Source organism: Nycticebus coucang, chromosome 7, assembly GCF_027406575.1.
Source record: "Nycticebus coucang isolate mNycCou1 chromosome 7, mNycCou1.pri, whole genome shotgun sequence".
In the NCBI taxonomy this organism is placed as follows: Eukaryota; Metazoa; Chordata; class Mammalia; order Primates; family Lorisidae; genus Nycticebus; species Nycticebus coucang.
The window spans coordinates 57,394,439-57,416,504 of NC_069786.1; the positions used below are offsets into that span (position 1 = coordinate 57,394,439).

The 22,066-nt window shown below is 34.5% G+C and overlaps 1 protein-coding gene across 2 annotated transcripts in view; it reads left to right on the top strand.

Moving 5' to 3' along the window:
- Positions 1-508: 508 nt before the first annotated feature.
- Positions 509-22,066, top strand: part of SLC4A10 (solute carrier family 4 member 10) — a 362,931-nt gene continuing 341,373 nt past the window's right edge. For both annotated transcript variants that reach the window (XM_053596759.1, XM_053596756.1), the window contains exon 1: positions 509-738. In XM_053596759.1, coding sequence (XP_053452734.1) covers positions 691-738 — 48 coding nt within the window. In that variant the 5' untranslated portion in view covers positions 509-690. The remainder of the gene's footprint in view (positions 739-22,066) is intronic.

The following is a 22,066-nucleotide window of genomic DNA, read 5'->3' on the forward strand; positions in this document are numbered from 1 at the left end:
TTTTTGTTGAGAAGTCATAGAAATAATATATTTCATTTTCAATAGTATATGAATTACCTAAGTTTCTTACTATTTAAATATTGAAAGTATCTGTCCAATTCTTATTGAGTGAACATTAATGTAAATGTTTCCCTTTTTTTGTGGTTAGTGAATATTCAGTCTCACTAAGATGTACTAATTTTGAGGTTATCTTATCTGTTTTAAAAGACCCCAGGTACTCAGAGCAGGACGCCTAGTAAACATTCTTAGTAACATCATCTTGTTTAAATTGTGTCTGCTGTGGGGTTCTGGGACTGATGTGAGTTGCCTCAGTGTCAAAATCAGGCTTAGCTGGTTGCAGTCCAGCTTGGACTAGTCTGTGTAAGAAGTTAGCATCTTAGGTGAGATTCTTAATGTCCATTAGACTTACAGCATTACAGGCTGTATTTTATACCAGTAGCCAGGTGTGGGCAGTGATACAGGGCTTGGGGGATCTCTCTTACCGGCCCAGGGATCCAAGGCATTCAGTGCAAAACCTGGCCAGCAGCCCGAGTGAGTAGGAGCCATGTGACTCTGGTGAGTTGGAGTGTGCAATTGCCTCCTGCTTCAGAGCTACCTGATCCGAATACTAAGCAGAGCTAGTGCCGGGCTGGGTGTAAGACACTGAAGACACTGCAGAGCAAGGCGCTTATTCCAGAGGCGTTACAAAACATGGAGATTAAAGACCAGGGAGCCCAAATGGAGCCGCTGCTGCCTACGGTAAGAGACAACCTGCTGTCACTTAGATTAACAGCGTTTGCTGCAAAACCTGTCAGGCAAGTGGTCTGTTAGCTAGGTGCAGTGAATGTACTTTTGGGGTGGTGGATAGCTCCCACGACATATGGACAGGGGTCTCCTCCCATCTCCGGAGACTGAAATGCATAAAGCAAAGCACATGATTTCCCCCACCCCCCTTCTCAATATGGATGCACTACAGTGATGAAATGTCTCATGTTTGCTGCTGTTTGAAGAAATGGCTAGGTTTTAGCAGCAGGGGCAGTTGTATCTCTCTCTCACTGCCTGTTACTGCTTGGTGGTTTAAGCCCTTGCAAAGAAGCCCCCTTTTATCATTTTTAACCCCTGACACATTTCCTCCACATACCTCATTCCCAGGCAGTGAGGTGAGGGAATCTGCTGCTGTTTCAGCTCTAAAGATTTAGTCTCTGCAGCCACCAGGAGAAAGAATAGAGGATTGTGTGTGTGTGTGTGTGTTGTCACTCTCTTTCTCAAAGGGAAATAGGTCATGGTTCATGTACAAATAAGGTATGCATTTGGGGGAGACAGGCACACTATTCAGATTTGAATATCTGAAAGGTTCCTGAACTCATTTGGAAGTAGCCTATCTGTTTATTTCTGGGTCCTTAAGCTGTCTCCCTAGATTTAATTTTTAGATAGGTGATTGATTTTTCTGTCCTCTCCACAATTTCTCTGTCTGGCTTGCAGACTTTGGAGATCTTTAGGCAACATCTTTTTCAGTCTGGAGCAGCTGATGTTGCTGTGTTTAAGAAAAAAAGAAAGAAAGAAAGAATGAAAAAATACCCCAGTATTTTCTTGACGCAACAGAGATGCATGCCAGGCTGATAGCTTCCAGGAATCTATTAGCAATGCTACAGCAGAAATCCCTTCCCTGCACTAAACCAGACTGAAGGGCTGTTTCTCAGCTCTCTGTTACTTAGGTGGGTGACCCACCTGCAGACTAGGTACTAGAAGTAAGCTGTCCATTTCCGAGTTCATTCCCAGGCTTTGAACACACCTTTAAATCAAATGGTACTATTTGAGGAGTGGGCAGATTCTGGGCCACTGCATTTTCAGGGCCTTACCTCTCCTGCCGGGCTCAAATGCTGCAAAAAGATTCCAGTTTGCATCTCCGGAATCAGCTGTGACTACTGAGCATGCCCAGTTCTCCTCCGGATGCCAGGTTTGGGCAGAGAGTGAGCAGGGAGATAGGAAGAATGCAGGAGTCACTCCTAAGAATAGAGCCTAAATAAAGGGCAGGAGACGTGTCAGAGCAGGGGTGGGGGCAGGGGAAGGAAGTATGTCAGTCAGCCTGCCTGCTAAAAAGTAGAGATATTTCTCTGAGGAATCAAAATGGAGATATATATATATACATATGAGTGAAAGGTTTGTCCACTTTACTAAACTTAAACTGATGCATAAATTAGGATACTCTGATTGCTCAGAATATATAGGATCAATGCTACCAGTAACAATTTCTCTGGAAGTGAGAGAAGAACTATACACAGGATTTGTTGTATGGAGATTTGGGGAATATTAGATATAGGAAAAAAATCCGTTTTTGGAGAGAGAGGAGAGATTGGGAGAGAGTGAGAAAGTGTGTGTGTGTGTGTGTTGGAGACTGTCCTAGAAAAACAGGCTGAAGGCTGTTTGATGTGGCTTATGGATTTGTCACTTGTGGGGAACAGTTAAAGGGTTTAGTACCCAATGAGGATTAAGTAGAGGAATTTAGAAAAGGATGATATTACTGGGCTAGATGGGTAAGCAGTTGTGGCTTAAAAGAACAGGGAAAATACAAGTTTGGCTAGGGAAAAAGGTCTGCAATAAAGCTGATGAAAATTTTAGAAGGCCAAAATTTGATTTCATATTATCCCCATGAAATAAATCAAAAGTTTGCATTTCATGAGGATAATGGCCAGTTCAAAATAGTCACATAGTTTAATGGCAAGAGAGGATCGTGTTAGCAGTTCATTATAAGAAAAACAAGCCTGAGAGTCCAGAAAGGTTGCTGAATTCTTGGGCCAGTTTACACTCATATGGTGTTTTCACCTTCCTCAATTGCTTTTATGGTGTTTTTAATTTTTTTTAGTTTTCAAAACAAGTGTGTTATGTAAAGCAGGTTTTATTATTTTCATTTAAAGATGAGAACTTGAGGCATAGGGAGACTGAATTAAATGCCTAAGATCCCACGGCGATGAAGCTAAAACCCGAATATAGGTTTTCTAAAACTAGTTGTGAAATTTTTTTAAAACATTCAATATTTTTTGCATCACTTTCTTAATCAGACTTAACATGTTTTTTACAGTTCCAGGACTATAGCTTTTGGGCTCGGATGAGAGAGAAAGAAGTAGCACTAGGCTCTGATTTAGAAAATTAATCAGATGATTAAAATTATGTGAGAGGCAATATTGGATAATATTTAAGAACATAGTCCAGTAGGTCTCGGCCCTGTTATTTATTTACTATATGATATTGGAAAGTTATGGCTCTTAGTTTCTTTAGCTGCGGAAAGGGAATGGCATGTAGCTTTTAAGTTTTGTGCTGAATAAATGAAATAACCTATGTGGAGTACCTGGCAAGTAGTAAGTGCTCAATAAACATCCGTTGCTATTATCATTGTTAATGTTGTTATTATCATGTTTATATGAATACGTGTATATATTATTGCTATATATTCATCTCGGTATAGACATTGAGAGGAAGTTTAAGTTTCAGGTTTTTATAAGGGTAGTTTGTCAGTCCTGTCTACTAAGAAAGAATGGGAAAGGAAACACGGGAAGAGACTTTGCAGTGGAGGTGGGAAGTGGGGATTCAAGTGATAGCTCTGAAAGTTTGCAGTATGAGTGGAAAGCCAATTGGAAAGGCATCGAAAGGTAAGATTAGATATGGGGCAGAAGCAGCCAGCGGTAGATAGAGAAGTGAGGGGAAAGAAATCAAGGAAGGAACAAGTATGTCATATGAGTGAATGTATTAATTCAGATTCCGGTGAAATGGAGATTATAATAAAACTTCCCAAGGTTTACTACCATCTACTATATATGAAGTACATCTGGAGGGTGCTGGTGGAGGAGTCCCTGATATGTTTCTCTTTTCTCCAAGACTTTCTTAGGAAGCTTCGAAAATACTTTTCTTTTACAAGACAAGCCATTATTGCATTTTGTAAGTTTAGTCACTCTAAATCTGAGGGAAATCACTCTTCTAGGGCCAGAACACAGTCTGACTTTGGTAGCAACTGACTGCTATGACAGAGGTAAAGAACACGCATTTCCAGAAGATTCATTCACTTATTAAGTGTTTACTATTGGCCTAACATCTTCTTGGTGTTGGTGATACAGCAATGAATAAGACAGTCAGAAACCCGTGATCTAGCTAGTCTAGAAATGGGATTCAGTTTAACTTTTCAAGAGACTGCTGCTTTCTCCTCAAATATTTAATCACTGTTGTAATCTTTTTGAGATGGATATATATGGCTATATATATAATGGTGATATCACTTTAGTAAGGATGGAATTAACTTTTTAAAAGCATGAAGCCAAATATTTAGGATTGCATTAATTATTTCATGTTTTCCTTTGACATTCAATATTGAATTTGCTTCTGGGACTAATCTAGCAACTTTTAAATTATTGGGCAATGGAAAAACTTCTAGGAGAATATTTTTATAAAAAATATATCCATCCTATGCCATTTAATCTTGGGTGATATACAGAAAGTCTCTTTTGGGTCCCTTAGAAGATTCTGATTTCTTAAAATTATGTCTTTTAATTTGGGCTTACTCATAAAACTTCAAGAAATATGAAACTACAATAAATCTCATTTTAAAAAGGTAATTTGAGGCTGGACACAGTGGTTTATGTCTGTATTCCCAGAACTTTGGAAGGCAGAGGCAGTACGATTGCTTGAGCCCAGGAGTTTGAGGTTGCAATGAGCTATGATCGTGCCATTGCACTCTAGCTCCAGTGACAGAATAAGACCCTGTCTCAAAAATAAATAAATGAATAAATAATAAAAGATAATTTGATGGAATGGGATAGATGATAGGATTTAGTACCTTTGAAAATGCTGATTCAAGATTTCTAAATAGCCCAGTTTATTGAATTGTTTTATTTGTGGAAAAAATGTTATTAAGAAATCTATATTATTAAATTGGGGGAAGGAAAATGGGGGCTAAAATGTCAAGGTAACAAAAGGGGTACATCAATTGGCTAAGAAATACTGTTTTTTTCTATTTTATTTGAATTGAAATTTAAATTATAATCTGAATTTACAGAAAACATACCACACGTGGTAGTTTGTAGGAAGCAATATTCATTCTAAGAAATTAATTCTAAGAAATTAATCTTCATCCCACTTTCATGAATTGACTTGTTATTCTAGAATGGTGAGTTACTATAACTATAGAAATAAAATATATGTGTAGGGTTCTAAGGTTAGGGATGAGTGATAGAATCTAAAGTCTACAAGTATTAAGTTTATTTATTGATTGATTATCATAGTGTTAAGTTCATGATAAAAACATTGAGGTCAGGTTAAGAAGTAGGATAGTTTAAGATGATGAGTTAGAAAATATCTGGTCCAAAGTCTGGACCTCAAATAAAGTTAGAGACTATGGTCAGAATATAATCAGACTTCTATCATTTCTTCAGATGTCTCAACTGGGTGTGCATAGATTACAATGCCTCACAGTGTCCTGTCAGTTAATAGAGAATGCCAGTGTGGGGGCCACTCTCCACTCTCTGTGTAGAGAAATTCAACTCTGCCTTTTTGTATCTCATAGAATACATGATATTTGATCACTTAACTTTCTGTGAAGATGCCACTTTCAATCTATATAACAAAGATTAAGTTTTATGATTTTTAAAAAATAAAGTAAAATTAAATTGAAATTTTGATATGTCTAAGACATATCAAAAAATTATCTCAGGTATTCCTTGGGGGTCTTACTTTTCATTAGAAAAGGGGAATTACTTATATATGTTTCATTTTTATAGAATTATGTACATACATATTTTAATCAGTCTTATTATTTAGGGAGGTTTAGGCTCACAGCAATACTGGGAAGAAGCTATAAAGATTTCCCATATATCCCCACCCCTATCTGCACATGCATAGACTCCCCTATTAAAACCATCTCCCGGCACAGTGGTACATTTCTTCAATTGCTGAACCTGTATCAACAAATTATTATCTTTGCATTAAGACCTGGTGTTAAACATTTAATAGCTTTGGGCAGGTTTATAATAACATGTATCCACTTATATTATATCATACAGAGCAGTTTCACTGCCCTAGAATTCTCTGTGCTCTTCCTGTTCATCACTCTTTCCCCACCAACCTGTGGCAACCTCTGGTCTGTTTATTCTTTTCATAGTTTTGTCTTTTCTATATTGTGAAATAGGAGGAATCATACAGGAGCATTTGCCGATTGGCTTCTTTCACTTAGTAATAAGCACTTATTTCCTCCATTTTTTTATGGGTTGGTAGCTCGTTTCTGTTTAGCACTGAATAATTTTCCATTGTCTGGACGTACCAGTTTGTTTATGCATTCACCTACTAAGAGACGAGTAGGCTGCTTCTAGGTTTTGGCAATTGCGAATAAAGCTGCTACAAACAAATCTATATGCAAGTTTTCGTGTGGACGTAAGTTTTTAGTTCTTTCAGGTGAATTCAAAGGAGTATGATTATTGAATTGTACAGTAAGAGACGTTAGTAATTTTAGAAACTGCCAAACTGTTTTCCAAAGTGGCTGCACCCGGTTGCACTCCCACTAACAAAGGAGAGTTCTTGTTACCCCACATACTCACCAGCATTTGCTATTGCCAATGTTTTGGATCTGCATTGAATTTATAGATCAAATTGGGAATAACTGATATTTTGACAATATTGAGTCTTCCTATCCATTAACATGGAATATCTTTCTACTTATTTACTTCTTTGCAGCCACAGGATGGATCAAAGAATTATTATAATTCTTTACAATTATGTAGTTTTCCTCATGTAGATTTTCTTTTTTTTATCATGGGGCACCATACACTGGTTTTATAGAATGTTTGACACATTTTCATCACACTGGTTAACATAGCCTTCCTGGCATTTTCTTAGTTATTGTGTTAAGACATTTACATTTACTGTTTCACATATACCCTTGTAAGATGCACCGCAGGTGTAATCCCACCAATCACCCTCCCTCATGTAGATCTTGTGTGTATTTTGCTAGACTTATACCTGTTTTAATGTTTTTGGTGCCTGTATGAATGATACTGTGTTTTTAATTTCAAATTCCACTTACTTACTGATAGTTTCTAGAAAAGCAGTTGACTTTTGTATATTAACCTTGTATCTGCAACCTTGTTATAATCACTTACTAGTTCCAAAAAATTTTTGTTGATTATTTAAGATTTTCTGCATAAGCAATCAAATAAAATCCAAAGACAGTTTTTATCTTTGGGAAGAACTAATCAGTTTGTTTTGTTTTCTTTTCTTTTTGTCTTATTAGCTAGGACTTCCAGTATAATGTTAAAAAGTGGTAGTAAGAGGGGACATCCTTGCCTTATTCCTCGTCTTAGTGGAAAAGTTTTGAGTTTCTCACTATTAGGCAGCATAATAACTAGGATTTTTATAGATATTCTTTCTCAAATTGAGGAAGTTCTTCTCAATTCCTAGTATACTGCAAGTTTTTATCATGAATGGGTATTGGATTGACATTTGGTTTTGTTTTTTGCTTTCTGTAGATATGATCATGTGATTTTTCTTTAGCCTATTGATATGATGTATTTGCATTAATTGATTTTCAAATGTTGAAATAGCTTTGCATAACTGGAATAAATCCCATTTAGTTGTGTTATATAATTAATTCTTTTAATACATTGATAGGTATGATTCAGTATTCTTTTTTTGAGAATTATTGCTTTTATATTCATGAGAAATACTGGTCTGTAGTTTTCTTTTCTTCTAACGTCTTTGTTTTTGGTATTACGGTAATGGTGGCCTCTACAGAATTAGTTAGCGAGTATTCCCTCTGCTTCTATTTTCTGAAATAGATTGTAGGGAACTGGTATAATTTCTTTTTAAATAATTTGATAGAATTCACCAGTGAACCCAGCTGTGCTTGGTCCCTTCTGTTTTGCAAAGTTATTAATTAATGATACAAGTTTAAAAAATAAATAGACTCATATACAGTAGAACCTCTGTAAGTTTACCACCCAAAATACTGTAACAAATTGGTCAACATACAGAGGTGATTAACATAAGGACTTTTCATTGAGTACCCGTGGTACAAATCTGGTCTTTGAAAATTAGTTCAACTTAAGGAGGTGATCAATGTGGAATGGTAGTCAACTATGGATGTTCTACTCACAAGACTGTCTTGCTGCACATTGGAAGAAGAAGAGTTGTCTTGGGTCACACAGTAAATTCACAAGCAGTAATAAAAGCTGATTAGCAATCATAATAACAACAACAACAATAATGTTCCTGAGTACTTTTCATATCTGACACCATAGATAAGCAAAAAACGTCTTCACAAAATTAGCATGTGGCCTGCAGCCACAGGTTGGACGCTCCTGTCTATGTGTTTGACCCAAAGGCTATTGAGATAAACTGAAGACAAGAATTTGTACTGGCTACTTAATTTACGGATGATGAAACAACATCAAAAGCATAAAGAAATATTTTTAAGGGTGTGCTATTTCACTTGTTAATGTCAGAACTTGGCCTGGAGTCCAAATCTTTTGATTTCTAATTTATCATTCTTTCCACTGTTATATCATCCCTATTCTAGTGTAGAGTTAACAATCAAGTCCCAAACTGCAATAGTAATTAGGCAATCTTTGTGAATTAACAATAGATATTGTCTTAGGTGCCTGATGGTATAAACGTCTCTAATCTAATGATAATCCTGAAAGGCTGCTAAAATTTTCTTTTTTTTTCTAACCTTATAGATGAGAAACTGAGGCTAAGAAAGTTGAGTATATTATCTAAGTTCACATAGCTAATAAGTATTAAGCTAGGATTTGAAAATATTTCATCTAGCTAATACGTGGCTTTATTCCTTTAAAATCTTTTAAACAATAAAAAGGAATTTCACTATAAAACAAACTTGCACTTCTACTTCTTCAATCAAATATGAAAGTGCTCTGATACAAGGTGCTTGAAAAATAAGGTATTTTTTACTATATATTATATGATTCCATTTATATGAAATGTCCAGTGTAGGTAAATCCAGGGAATATGACGGCTAACAGATACAGTTTCTTTTTGAGGTGATGGTAATGTTCTGGAATTATATAGTGGTGATGGTTGCACAACACTCTGAATATACTAACAAAACACTGAACTGTACACTGTAAAATGATGAATTTTTTTTTTTTTTTTGTAGAGACAGAGTCTCACTTTACTGCCCTCCAGTAGAGTGCCGTGGCGTCACACGGCTCACAGCAACCTCCAACTCTTGGGCTTATGCGATTCTCTTGCCTCAGCCTCCCGAGTAGCTGGGACTACAGGCGCCCGCCACAACGACCGGCTATTTTTTTTGTTGCAGTTTGGCCGGGGCGGGGTTTGAACCTGCCACCCTCAGCATATGGGGCCGGCGCCCTGCTCACTGAGCCACAGGCGCCGCCCTAAAATGATGAATTTTATGTTATGTAAATTTTATCTCAAAAAGAGTATGTTGTTGTTTACTATTATTACTAACAGGGAGAAGACCAAAGATCTGAAAAATGTTTATGTCACTCATATTTATATAAATTAAGAAGACTGCATATAAAATATTTATAAAAATTTAAAATAACTTGAGATACACACTCTAGATATTCTTTACCATACAATCTACTCTCATTGTGAATATAATGTTCAGGTTGGTCAGAGTTTCAGCAAACTATTTACCAACCTAGAGATCTCTTGGAATATATATTTAAAGTTGAGTTATGAGTATATGGCATATTCTATGTACTAGAGAGGAAGAGAACTATTTTACTTGGGTCAAATTTTATTTAGATATTAATTGCTTGTGGCAATGTTTTATCTTAGTGGGATTCTCTAGGCAATATATTAAGGATAACATGAAAATTTCTGAAGAGCTATTTGTATAGTTGATCTTATATTAAGATTAAATATTAAGTTCATGTTAAATTTCAAATAGTTCATAATTCCAGAGATGTTCTCACAGGATGAAAATGGAGCTTAATATACAGACTCATTTGAATATAGAGATATTGTATGATAGCTAAAAACTCTTTGTATAGTTTGAAATAATGACAAAGTCCCTGTATCAGTATCAAAAAGACTTACTCATTCATCATGGAAATTATACTCTCAGGATCTAATAACTCAAGTTTTTAAAGCAGAATTTTCCCATTGCATATTGAATGTGTTAGGTTGCTGGAATGCCTCCAAAATTTATTTGCGACTGTGCTTGTTCATGCTAATTCTGAAAAACCAAAATTATTTAGAGAAGTCTCTTTTTAATGGCTTTTTAAAAAAATTAATGGGATTTTGATATCAAAGATGATGACCAGGCCAAATTACAGAGAGCAAGTGCCATGAAAAGCAGTTAGGTATGTAACAACTACCAGATGGGATCAAAAATATAACTGTGCTTACGAAACACATTTCATAATTTTTAAATTCATACAGCTTGTTTCACAAATGAAGTCGTGGATTTCTGTTGGTATTTAAGTTTCTCTAGGAATAAGTCTAACTGAACATATTTGATTTGCGGTGAAAAAAATGACTAACAAAACAAAACCCAGAACAAACCCAACATGTAGACAGCAGTAGGACATAGCCCTAATGTATAATATGTTATTTGAATTCATACCATGTACTTTGTGGTTTATTAACATAGTATAACTTTATAATAGAAATGTCTCTCAAATATCTGATATTATATAATTGACAAGGAACTTCTAGTAGATTCAAAAAATTGGTATTTTTTTCTATTAAACAAAAAAATTATTGAAAACCTTGAACTTGAAGACCACTAGCATTGGAGGCAGCAAGAGGGCTAGTTGAAAATCTGTTTCAGGTCTTATTCAAGCCTATGGGCTCAGAATGTTAAAGAGTTAGCACCAGGAAACCAGCATTTAAAAAAGTGCACCAAATGATTCTTAGATACATTAAAACATGAGAATTTTTGCCTTGAAAAATTAACAAAATAGAAAAAATCATTATATGTTTTAAAATTATTTTAGCTTTAAGAATGCTGGGAGACTGAGTTTTGCTACAAAACAAAGAGAGCCATTTTTCAAAATAAATCATGACAGGTTAGAAAATTCAATGCTTCTTGCCCATTTTACTTAATTAGCATGTATTGTGTATTACTTTGAAATATTGTGTATATACATCTTTATCTAGACATATATGTAGATGGTTCCAACTTACATGGCTTGACTTAGGATTTTTCAACTTTGTAATTGTGCAAAAGGTAGATGCAGTCACTATTTTTCTTGATGTATGATGGGGTCACCTATAGGTGAACACATTGTAAGTTGAAAATACCATAGGTAGAAAATGCACTTTTGACATAGATATGTTCAATTTATGATGGTCTTAGTCAGAAAAAACCCTATTGTAAGTTGAGAAGCATCTATATACAAATTGTTTTGCTTGTTATACATAAAAACACATATAACTTGTTTCCTGAATCAGTGTGCTAGATTCTTGAATGTATCGTCATTTTAGATAATTCCGCGCTGCTCTCACAGAGCCAAGTTTGTGGAACTCCTTAATCATATTATGGGTGATATACTAAGGAGCAACACTGTTATGAGCTTGGGCTCTCGAGTCAAATAGTCCTGTTTCAATTAATAAATATGCCAACTTTGGCAAATTGTGTTAAGTGTTCAAAGTCCTACTTTTCTCATCTGTAAAATAGGAATGGTAACAATAGTAGTATCAGCATCACAGGTTTATGAAAATTAACAAAACATATATAATATTGTTCAGACTAATGACTCAATAATAATAGCTATTATTATATGATAATAACCTCATAACTTGAAAACCAATTCAACAAATATATTTGTATATAATCATATATTAATAATATATGATAAATATTATATATCTATACATTAATATAATTATATATAATAATTATATGTCAGATAATTACATAATATTTATATAATCTGGTAAGTATAATAAAATGCATTTTCCTAATTATAAAATTGTAATAGGAAATTGTATTTTAGTTAGGATAGCTTAGAAAGCATTGAAAGTAAACATAAAAGAAAGTACTTATTTTGTAATTTTTAAACTTTTTATTTTGAGATAATTCTGACTTACACAATAATTGCAAAAACAATACACAGAGTTTTCATATACCTTTCATCCACCTTACACTACTGTTAACATCTTACATAACTAAGTTAATTATCAAAATTAAACTAGGAAGTTAACATTGATATAATTACATTAACTAACCTACCATATTTATTCCAGAATCACCATTTTTTCCACTAGTATCCTTTTTATATTCCAGTATACAATTCAAAATGCCATATTATATTAAGATATCGCTTTTCTGTAATCTTCAATTTGTAACAATTATCTAGTATTCCATTATCATTCATGAACTTTCCACTCTTGAAGTGAACAGGCTTCTGGGAGATTGCCTTTGTGTTTGTTTGAGATTTTCATAATTAGATTGAGGTTGTGCACTGTTAGCAATATCATAGAAGTGAGGTTGTTCCCTTTTCCATGTGTTATAACTGATACATGAAATCTTATTTCTGGTGATGTTGACCTTGATTATAGGGATGTCTTCAGTGTTTTCACATTGAAAAGTAAAAAATTTTCCCTTTGTAATATTATTTTGGTGAATAAACTTTGAGAGTGTGCAGATATCATTTTCCTCAAACTTGTGCATACTAATTTAAGCATTCATCGGTGAATATTTCTCGCAGCACTTATCTCGGTGGTATTTGCTTTGTAGTGATTTTATTTTTTAAGTTTTATTTGTTTTTAATCAACACATAGAAATTATATATATTTGTGGGGTACAGTATGATATTTTGATATGCATATACATTGTACATATTACCTCTAATCAGGGTAAATAACATATCCACCACCTCAAATACTTACATCTTTGTGGTGGAAATATTCAAAATCCTCTTTTAGCTGCTTTGAAATATAATTGTTACAGTCACTCTACTGTGCAATATAACACCTGAAATAAATTATTTCATTTATCTAACTATAACTTTGTACCCTTGACTAGCCTCTTCTCTCTACCCTTACCTATTGGAGAGATTCTTTTTCTTCACAAGACTAAGAACTGCTGTGGTCAGTGAACTGGGAGCTTCTTGAGAACAGAGCACTGGCTGCTGGTCCCTTTGGGGTCACTCCCCTTTACCACAGACCTGAGCTCAATCAAGAGGAAAGAAGAAAGTCCACAAGAAATATGGACTATGTAAAATGGCCACATTTAAAAAGTATAGGCATCCCTGTGGAGGAAGAAGAAAAAATAGAAGGCCTGGAATACTTATTGAGGGAATAATTGAGGAAAACTTTGTTACTGCTAGAGACTTAGCCATCCACATGCAAGAAACCCAATGAGCAATGGGTAATTTATTGCAAAAAAGAATAGCACCAAGGCATGTAGTCATTAGACTAGCCAAAATTAATGAGAAGGAGGATCTCCTGTGAGCCTTGAGGTGAGAATATTAAGTAACCTACAAAGGAAAACCAGTAGACTGACAGAAGATTCCTCAACAGCAACCTGGCAAGCTTGAAAGGAATGGGGTCCTATCTTTAGACTCCTTTAACATAATAATTGCCAGCCAAGAATTTTGTATCCTGCAAAACTTAAGTTTATAAATGAAGGAGAAATAGTCTTTTGCAAAGAAGCAAACACTAAAGGAATTTGTCACCACTAGACCTGCCCTACAAGAAATACTTGAAAGTGTTCTACACATGGAACAGAATAATTGATACCCACCAGTGTAAAAATTCTCAAAAGTTAAAACAGCTCTTATAAAACATTAACACAAGTGAGAAAACAAAGCTATAAGGTAATAATCAATGTTATGACCAGAACAGTAACTAACAATATTAATATTGAGTATGAATGGTCTCAATGACCTACTTCAAAGATATAGATTGGTTGAATGGATGAAAAAACAAAAATATATGTTGTTTCAGGAAGCCCATTTTACTCATGAAGATTCTCACATACTCGATGTAAAGGAGTAGAGGAAAAATAATCCACACTAATGGAAATAAAAGAGCAAAGGAGTAGCTATTCTCATATAAGACTAAAAATACCAAATCAACAATGGTTAAAAAAAGGACAAGTATAATCATTATATAATGATAAAAAGGGATCAATTCAGTGAGAAGATAGAATAATCTTAAAAACATATGCACATAACACAGGAGCTTCTAGATTCATAAAACAAATTCTTCTATAACTAAGGAAAGAAAGAAACACACCATCATTATAGCCACAGACTTTAACACTCCACTGACAGAACTAGACAGATGTTTAGGCAGATCAACAACAAAACATTGAACTTAAGCAAGACTCTCGAACAAATGGACCTAAGAGATATTTATAGAAAATTCTACCCCAAACTATAGAATATACAGTCATCTCATCAGCACATGGGACATTTTCCAAGATAGATTATTCATTAGGCCATAAAATAAATCTCAGCAAATTTAGAACAATTGAAATTAACTTTATATCTCAAATGGTATAGAAATTGATTAGAAATCAATTCCAGGAGGAACACTCAAAGCTTCACAAATACATGGAAAGTAAACAATTTGCTGCTGAGAGATGCTTGAGTCAATGATGAAATCAAGATGGAAATCAAAAGTTTTTGAATTTATTGAAAGAAATGACAATGGCTTCCAAAATCTTTGGGGTACAGCAGTAGTAAGAAGGAAGTTTATAGCCTTATATGCCTACATCAAAAAGACAGATCACAAATTAACGACCTAGTGTCACACCTCAAGGAACTAGAAAAAGAAAAACCAAACCCAAAGCTAGCACAGGAAAATAAATTACAAAAAGCAAAGCAGGAGTAAATAATATATAAACAAAAAAAAAGGATCAATGAAACAGAGGGTTTCTTCTTTGAGAAGATAAAGTCACAAACCAAATAAAGGTCATGTACTTGGGGAAGAGGAGGTTAAACAACCCCTTTTGTTGATGATGTGATCTTATCTGTAGAAAACCCTAAAGACTCCATGAAAAAAACTTCTAGAATTGATAAATTCCATAAAGTCTCAGGTTACAAAATCAGTGTTCACAAATCAGTTGCACTTTTATACCCTCATAACAGCTAAGATGAGAGTCAAATGAAGAACTCAATGGCATTTACAATAGCTAAAAAGAAAATATATACCCAGAATATACTTAACCAAGGAGATAAAAGATCTCTGCCAAAAGAACTACAAAATGAAAGGAATCATATATGACACAAATGGAAAACATCATCTGTCCACGCACTGGAAGAATAAACATCATTAAAATGTCCATACTGCCCAAAATTATTTATTGATGCAATACAATTCCTGTCAAAATACCAACATCATTTTTCACAGATTTAAAACAAACAATCCTAAATTTCATACGGACAGAAGAAATAGTCTGCAAAGAGAAGCAAAAAGAACAAATCTGGAGGCATCGCGGTACCTGCCTTTACTGCTATAAAAATAGACAAATTCAATGACATAGAATAGAGAACTCCATAATAAAGACACACAGTTACAGCCAACTTATTTTCAACAAAGCTGACAAGAATTTACACTGGGGAAAGGACATACTTCAATAAATGGTGCTGGGAAAAATGGATAGTCACATGCAAAACAATGAAACTGGATGCCTGTCTTTCCCCATACACAAAAATTAACTATAGGTAGGTTAAAGTCTTAACTGTAAAATTTGAAACCATAAAAATTCTAGAAAAAAATGTAGGAAAAACTCTCCTGGACGTTGGGCTAGGCAAAAAATTTGTGACCAAGAATCCAAAGCAAATATAGCAATATCTAAAATAAATGAATAGGGCTTACTTAAAAAAAAGTTGCTGTACAGCAGTGGAAATAACCAAGAAAGTAAATGGACAACCTAAAAAATGGAAGAAACTATTTATAAACTATATGTCCAATGAGGGGCTAATATTCAGAATCTACAAAGAACTTAAATCAGCAAGAATAAGCCAAACAACTCCATTAAAAAGTGGGCAAAAGACATGGGCAGACGTTTTTCAAAATAGGATATATAAATGACCAATGAAAAATGCTCACTATATCTAGTTATCAGGTAAATTCAAATTAAAACCACAATGAGATATCACCTTACCCCTATCAGAATAACCATTATTAAAAAGTAAAAAAAATGGTGTAGATGTGGTGAAAGGAATGCTTATACACTGTTGATGGGATATAAATTAGTATAACCTCTATGGAAAATACTATGGAGACTTCTCAAAGAACTAAAGGTAGACCTACTATTCGAGCCAGCAATGCTACTTTCCTTTAGGTGTCTACCCGAAGGAAAATAAGTCATTATATCAAAAAAGACACCTCTGAGTGTTTATCATAGCATAATTCATAATTGCAAAGATGTGAAGTCAACTTGTTTCCATCACCTGTTAAGTGGATAAAGAAAATATGGTGTATATATATATATATATATATATATATATATATACCAGGAAGTACTACTGAGCCATAAAAAGGAAGGAAATGATGTCATTTGCAGCCACTGGATGGAACTAGAGAACATTATTCTAAGTGAGGTATCTAAGGAATGAAAAAACAAACACTGAATATTCTCACTAATAAGTGGAGGCTAAGTGATGTGTACTCAGGATCATGAAGTAGTGTGAAGGACATTGGAAACTAAGAAGGGGAGGATGGGAAGAGAGCAAGCAATAAAAACTTACCTACTGGGTACAACGTACACTGTTCTGGTGACAGGCACATTAAAAACCCTGACTTCAAGATTATACAGTTCATCCATGTAACAAGAACACTTGCACCCCCCAATGTTTTGAAGTACAAATTATTTAAAAAATTAAAAAAAAGAAAATCAGTAGTTTTTTATTCACTGACAGCAAACAGAAATCAAGAAAGCAATCCCATTTATAAAAGCTTATGATGACTGTCTATTTCTCTTGTTCTTTATGCATTTATAAATTAGAATTCTGTAGTGAAGAGTTGTTACTTATCTTCCATTTATTTGTTTACTGACTCATTTATTACACTTATTTTTTCAGTATGGACTCAGAGGTATTTTATTGTCTGGGAAATAATTTAATACACAATATTTATTTTTTTGGTCAGATTATTTCATCCTTGGACAGGAGGAGCCCCTTCAGCTGGCTCTCGTGTGCTTGCAAAGTACTTTCCACCTTTTGTGAGTGGTTCTGTAGAATATGGCACTATAAAGTTTTCCAAGGTCATTTTGTATTTTCCCTAACTCAATCATGGAATGAATCACATCATTGAAGAGGTACTAGGCTAATTTTTGAGGCTATTTAGAAATATTGCTAAAATTCTATCCAGAAAGATTAAATATCAATTTTCACTTCCACTAGAAGCTTCACTGATATTTAACAAACTTTGTCAATTGGCCTGGTAGACATTTCACTGACCCTTTCTTTTTTTTTTTTGTAGAGACAGAGTCTTACTTTATGGCCCTCGGTAGAGTGCTGTGGCCTCACACAGCTCACAGCAACCTCCAACTCCTGGGCTTAAGCGATTCTCCTGCCTCAGCCTCCCGAGTAGCTGGGACTACAGGTGCCCGCCACAACGCCCGGCTATTTTTTGGTTGCAGTTTGGCCGGGGCCGGGTTTGAACCCGCCACCCTCAGTATATGGGGCCGGCACCTTACCGACTGAGCCACAGGCGCCGCCCTCACTGACCCTTTCTTTTGTACTCCATTTCCAACTTTGTTTGCTATGAGTATGTTAGTATTTTTTCATGAAGTTCTTTCCTTCCCTCCCTGTCTCTTCCTCCCTCCCTCCCTTTTTTATTATTATTTATTTTGAGACAGGATCTTGCTATGTGTCCAGGCAGGAGTGCCATGGCTATTCACAAGCATGGTCGTTATATTGCACTGTGGCCTGGAACTCCTGGTCTCAAACAATAAACAATCCTCCTGCCTCAGCCTTCTGAGTGATGGGGACTATAGACATGTGCCACCAAGACTGACCTGTATTTTTGTTTTGTTTTTTTCTTTTAAAATCACAGCCCAGAAAAACTACTTAAAATAACCCTTTTTTTTTTTTTTTGAGACAAGCTAGGATTATAGGCATGAGCCACCATGCCCGGCCTATTTAAAAACTTCTTTAACTTAGTTCACCAGTAGCATGTACTTCACAAGTAATGAGGTATTACTGAAATGCCACGTAAGACAATTACTATCTTATCTCTTATGTACCTGGTTCCTTTGTTCAGTGAAGGTATGAATTTTCCAGACACATCATTACACATCCTCACTAGATACCATTTTGGCCATGACAATTTATAGTCTTCTTTGAATAATGAATGAAATGGTTCCCCTGCTTCCTCAAATACCATAGACATTCTTTAATGTCAAGAATAAAGTTGAGGGAAGTCCCATTTTCAGGGAGTTTCAGTGTCTTGTTTTTTCATCAGGCTTACTGTTTATTACGATATAGTAGATTGGATATACATACTCATTTTCTTTGTTAAGATGATTTATACGAACAGTACTTTCATCTATATTGCCTCTTCTGAAGAGACTGTCATTCTTATTTGACTTGTCTAGTACTTTCTGTGTTATCAAACCCATGTTGAAGAAGTGCCTGAAGATCCTGATATGACAAAGTTGAAAAAAGTAAATTTGCTAGACCTTTCTATATGTTGTTACTTAAAATACAACATAATGATTTGAACCCTGCTCACAATGCTTTGATTTAATAATTCTGCTTTTTATCCTTGTATGCTTTGAAAAGTAATTAGTGTATAGAACTTGTTTTGATAGTAATGCCAGTATAAGAAAGGGCATTGAAATCTCCAGGAAAGACCATTTGTGCAATGTAAGGTGACGTAATATTTTGCTAAATCGTTAAGAGGACAGAGAAATGGTGAACTTAATATCCATTTCATCCATTAAAATTATCTATAAAGCTGCCCCATAATTCTGGAAATTATAATCATATGCTATTCATTTCAAATATATTGATCCAACTTGAACACAGCTTTGACAAAATCAGCCTTTCACATAATAACTTTTAATATCTTATCATTTCACCTATTACCTTTCATTATTTATAAGTATTATTTCATATCTTTCTACATACTTGATCTTCACCATCTCTGTTAGCATTATAATTCAGTATTCCTAACCTTTCTCATCTATCTAAACACATTCCCGCCATCTCTTCAGATAGTAGCATGGGACTGAATAGGACTGAAAAGGGATATTTTTGTCTTTTATTCCCTAGAGTATTGATGTATCTCAATGTAAAGATGCCTACCTAGCTCAGCAGCTCTTTTGATTTCAAAGAAATAAAATATTTTTGATTGAATTCTACTGCCTAACTTTCATGGTTACGCTGAAACTTTGGCATTACAATCAGCTTTTCTTGGAAAAATGGACTTTCCTGATATTTTCCTTGGTTTGAAAAATATCTTGAAAAGAATGGAAAGGCTTCAGAAGTTTATTAAATCTTACATTGTTCCATAAAACAATGATTTGATAATTTTATTTCAATAAGTTATCATCAACACACATTGACCTGCATATTTCTCTTCAAAAGCACCTGCATGTTTAGAAAACAGGGCACATGCAATGGAAATTTAGAATAACAATATATGAATTAGTCATATAATTTAATGAAACTGAAATTTTAATTAATTTACATTAATTACCTTTCTGGTTGTGTTTTATTGGGTAAGCATAGAGGGGGTAAAGAAGTGGCTTTTTTATTTTTAAGAAATGCAGGAATTCAACCCATTTAGAGAGGACAGTAAAGTGCTGTACAAGGGCATAAGAAATATTTTGTACTGCTTTGCTCATGATATGTTTGTGTGGATGACCCATAAGAAATAAGATCAGTATAAGCAAATAAGACTCAAAGTTTGTTCAAACCATTTTAAGGCAATGGTTTTTACCGTCTAGTTTCTTAAACCTTTTACTAAGATTATTATAGAGTAGACAAAATCCTTTGGTGCAAGGTTTCTTTTCTCTAGTCCAGTTAGAATAATTACTGATGTATCTTGGTGCAAAGTTGTCCAGTTTTTTGAGTTGGGAAATCTTCTTATGGAGCTCTCATCTCAGCTTTCATTTATTTTTGTGGATTTGTGTTTTATATCAAACTCTCTTTAGTATTTGTAAATATTGTAACTAGGAATGGTGGAAAAGAAACAGTCTGATGAAAAGGTAATATGTAATTCAGTATAGATAACTTCTATTGCACCTGACAGTAAATCATGTTTTTCTGAAAATTTGTGAGAATCTTATATTTCCACTAAATTTAATAGTGAAGAATGTGCCATTGAGGTATGAAATGATTAGACATCAGTCAGTTTGAGGAAAGCAAAAGTGAACAGACTTGAATTTTTTTATTGTTATAGTTTGGAGAATTAGCATTTAAAAAAATCAACACTTTATTAAATATTAATTTAGACTGAGCATAAATTTGCTTTAAATAATTTGTAAATAAATTGATTTTAATTTGAATTATGCATGTCAATAAATACTTAGTAGATCGGCCATTTTTAGTTCAGTTTGACAGGCAGTTATTTGCTTATAATGTGGCATAGTTATTTCATATACAATGAAGGTTTATCAGGTTGAGGCTATTAGAGACTGGTAACTATGTTTGGTTCTTTTTTTTTTTTTTTTTTTTGTCTCTCTTTGTTACCCTTGGTAGAGTATCTTGGTGTCATAGCTCACAGCAATCTCAAACTCCTGGGCTCAAGCGATTCCCTTGCCTTAGCTTCCCAAGTAGCTGGGACTACAGGTGCCTGCCACAACACTCAGCTATTTTTAAGAGATGGTGAAGGCTCTCTCTGGCTCAGGCTGGTCTCAAACCTGTGAGGTCAGACAATCCACCCGCCTTGGCCTCCCGAGTTCTGGGATTAGAGGCATGAGCCACTATACCTGGCCTATGTTTGGTTCTTATATTTGTTACTAATATGCTCTGCATAAGGCAAGATATTTGAATATTTTCCATTTCAAATATTTCCATGTTTTTATTATCTGCATTTTATTCTACAATGAAGTCTTTTAAGGAATACTTTTATTCAGTGCAAAGTAGGTTTGAGTAGAATAGCTACTTTTGAACCCAGTTGAGACTGGAGGATTTGGGGTGGTATAATTCATGTTTATGATGGCAGCACAAGTGTGTTTGCTTTTCTTTACCCTTCATTTATTTCTTGGTTTATGTATGCTACACAAAGACACTATTTCCTTTTCTCTGGCCTTAAATCTGCTTCTCTTTTTTATTAACTACACTTATTAGACACTTGTTTACATAGAATGGTAATATCTCAAGAATTTTTAGACACATGGAAATATCAAAAACAACAAGACAATGTTGCATAAAAAAACTAGTAAATTAACGAATTAAAATTGTTTCAAATCTGTGGTTAAATCTTATCACTTATTTTAAGAAAATTCTGTTTTTTGACTAATTCCATTGTTGGATTTTAATAAATACATGATGTATTGATTTGATACAATGTTTGCTTTAGAGCAAAATGTCAGGATTAGGCAACAATTTCATCAGTAACAGAATTTTGCCTTGTTTGAACTAAGGAATTAATTACTTTTTGCAATTTAGCATTCATGACCTTACCATTTTTTTCTGTGGGTATCTTGTTCTCATAAGCTTCTGTTTTAAGTCAAAAGTTTTCATAGAGATTTTTGTTCCTATCCACTAGTCTTCAAAGAAAAAACAAATACACAAATAAAACAAAATGGAATTCATTTATTAAAACATTTTGGAGACTTTGGACTACACTTTGAAATGACAATAAAACAAGAAGGATGAGTCTTAGTCCATCTAACGCTTCATACAGTGGGTGATGAGGAATGATGGAGTAAGATGATTTGATTTTCAGAAGTAATAATTTGATAATCAGAAGCCATTGAAAATTGGAATGGGGGGCGGCGCCTGTGGCTCAAAGGAGTAGGGTGCCAACCCCATATGCCCGAGGTGGCAGGTTCCAACCCAGCCCCGGCCAAAAACTGCAAAAAAGAAATAATGAAGAAAATTGGAATGGATCGTCATTTATTCTTAATAGTAGAATGATTATGCTGCCTTAATCCATAAATTGTGCAAAACCAGGAAATTTTAAAAGTGGCTAGGTATGAACATCCTAC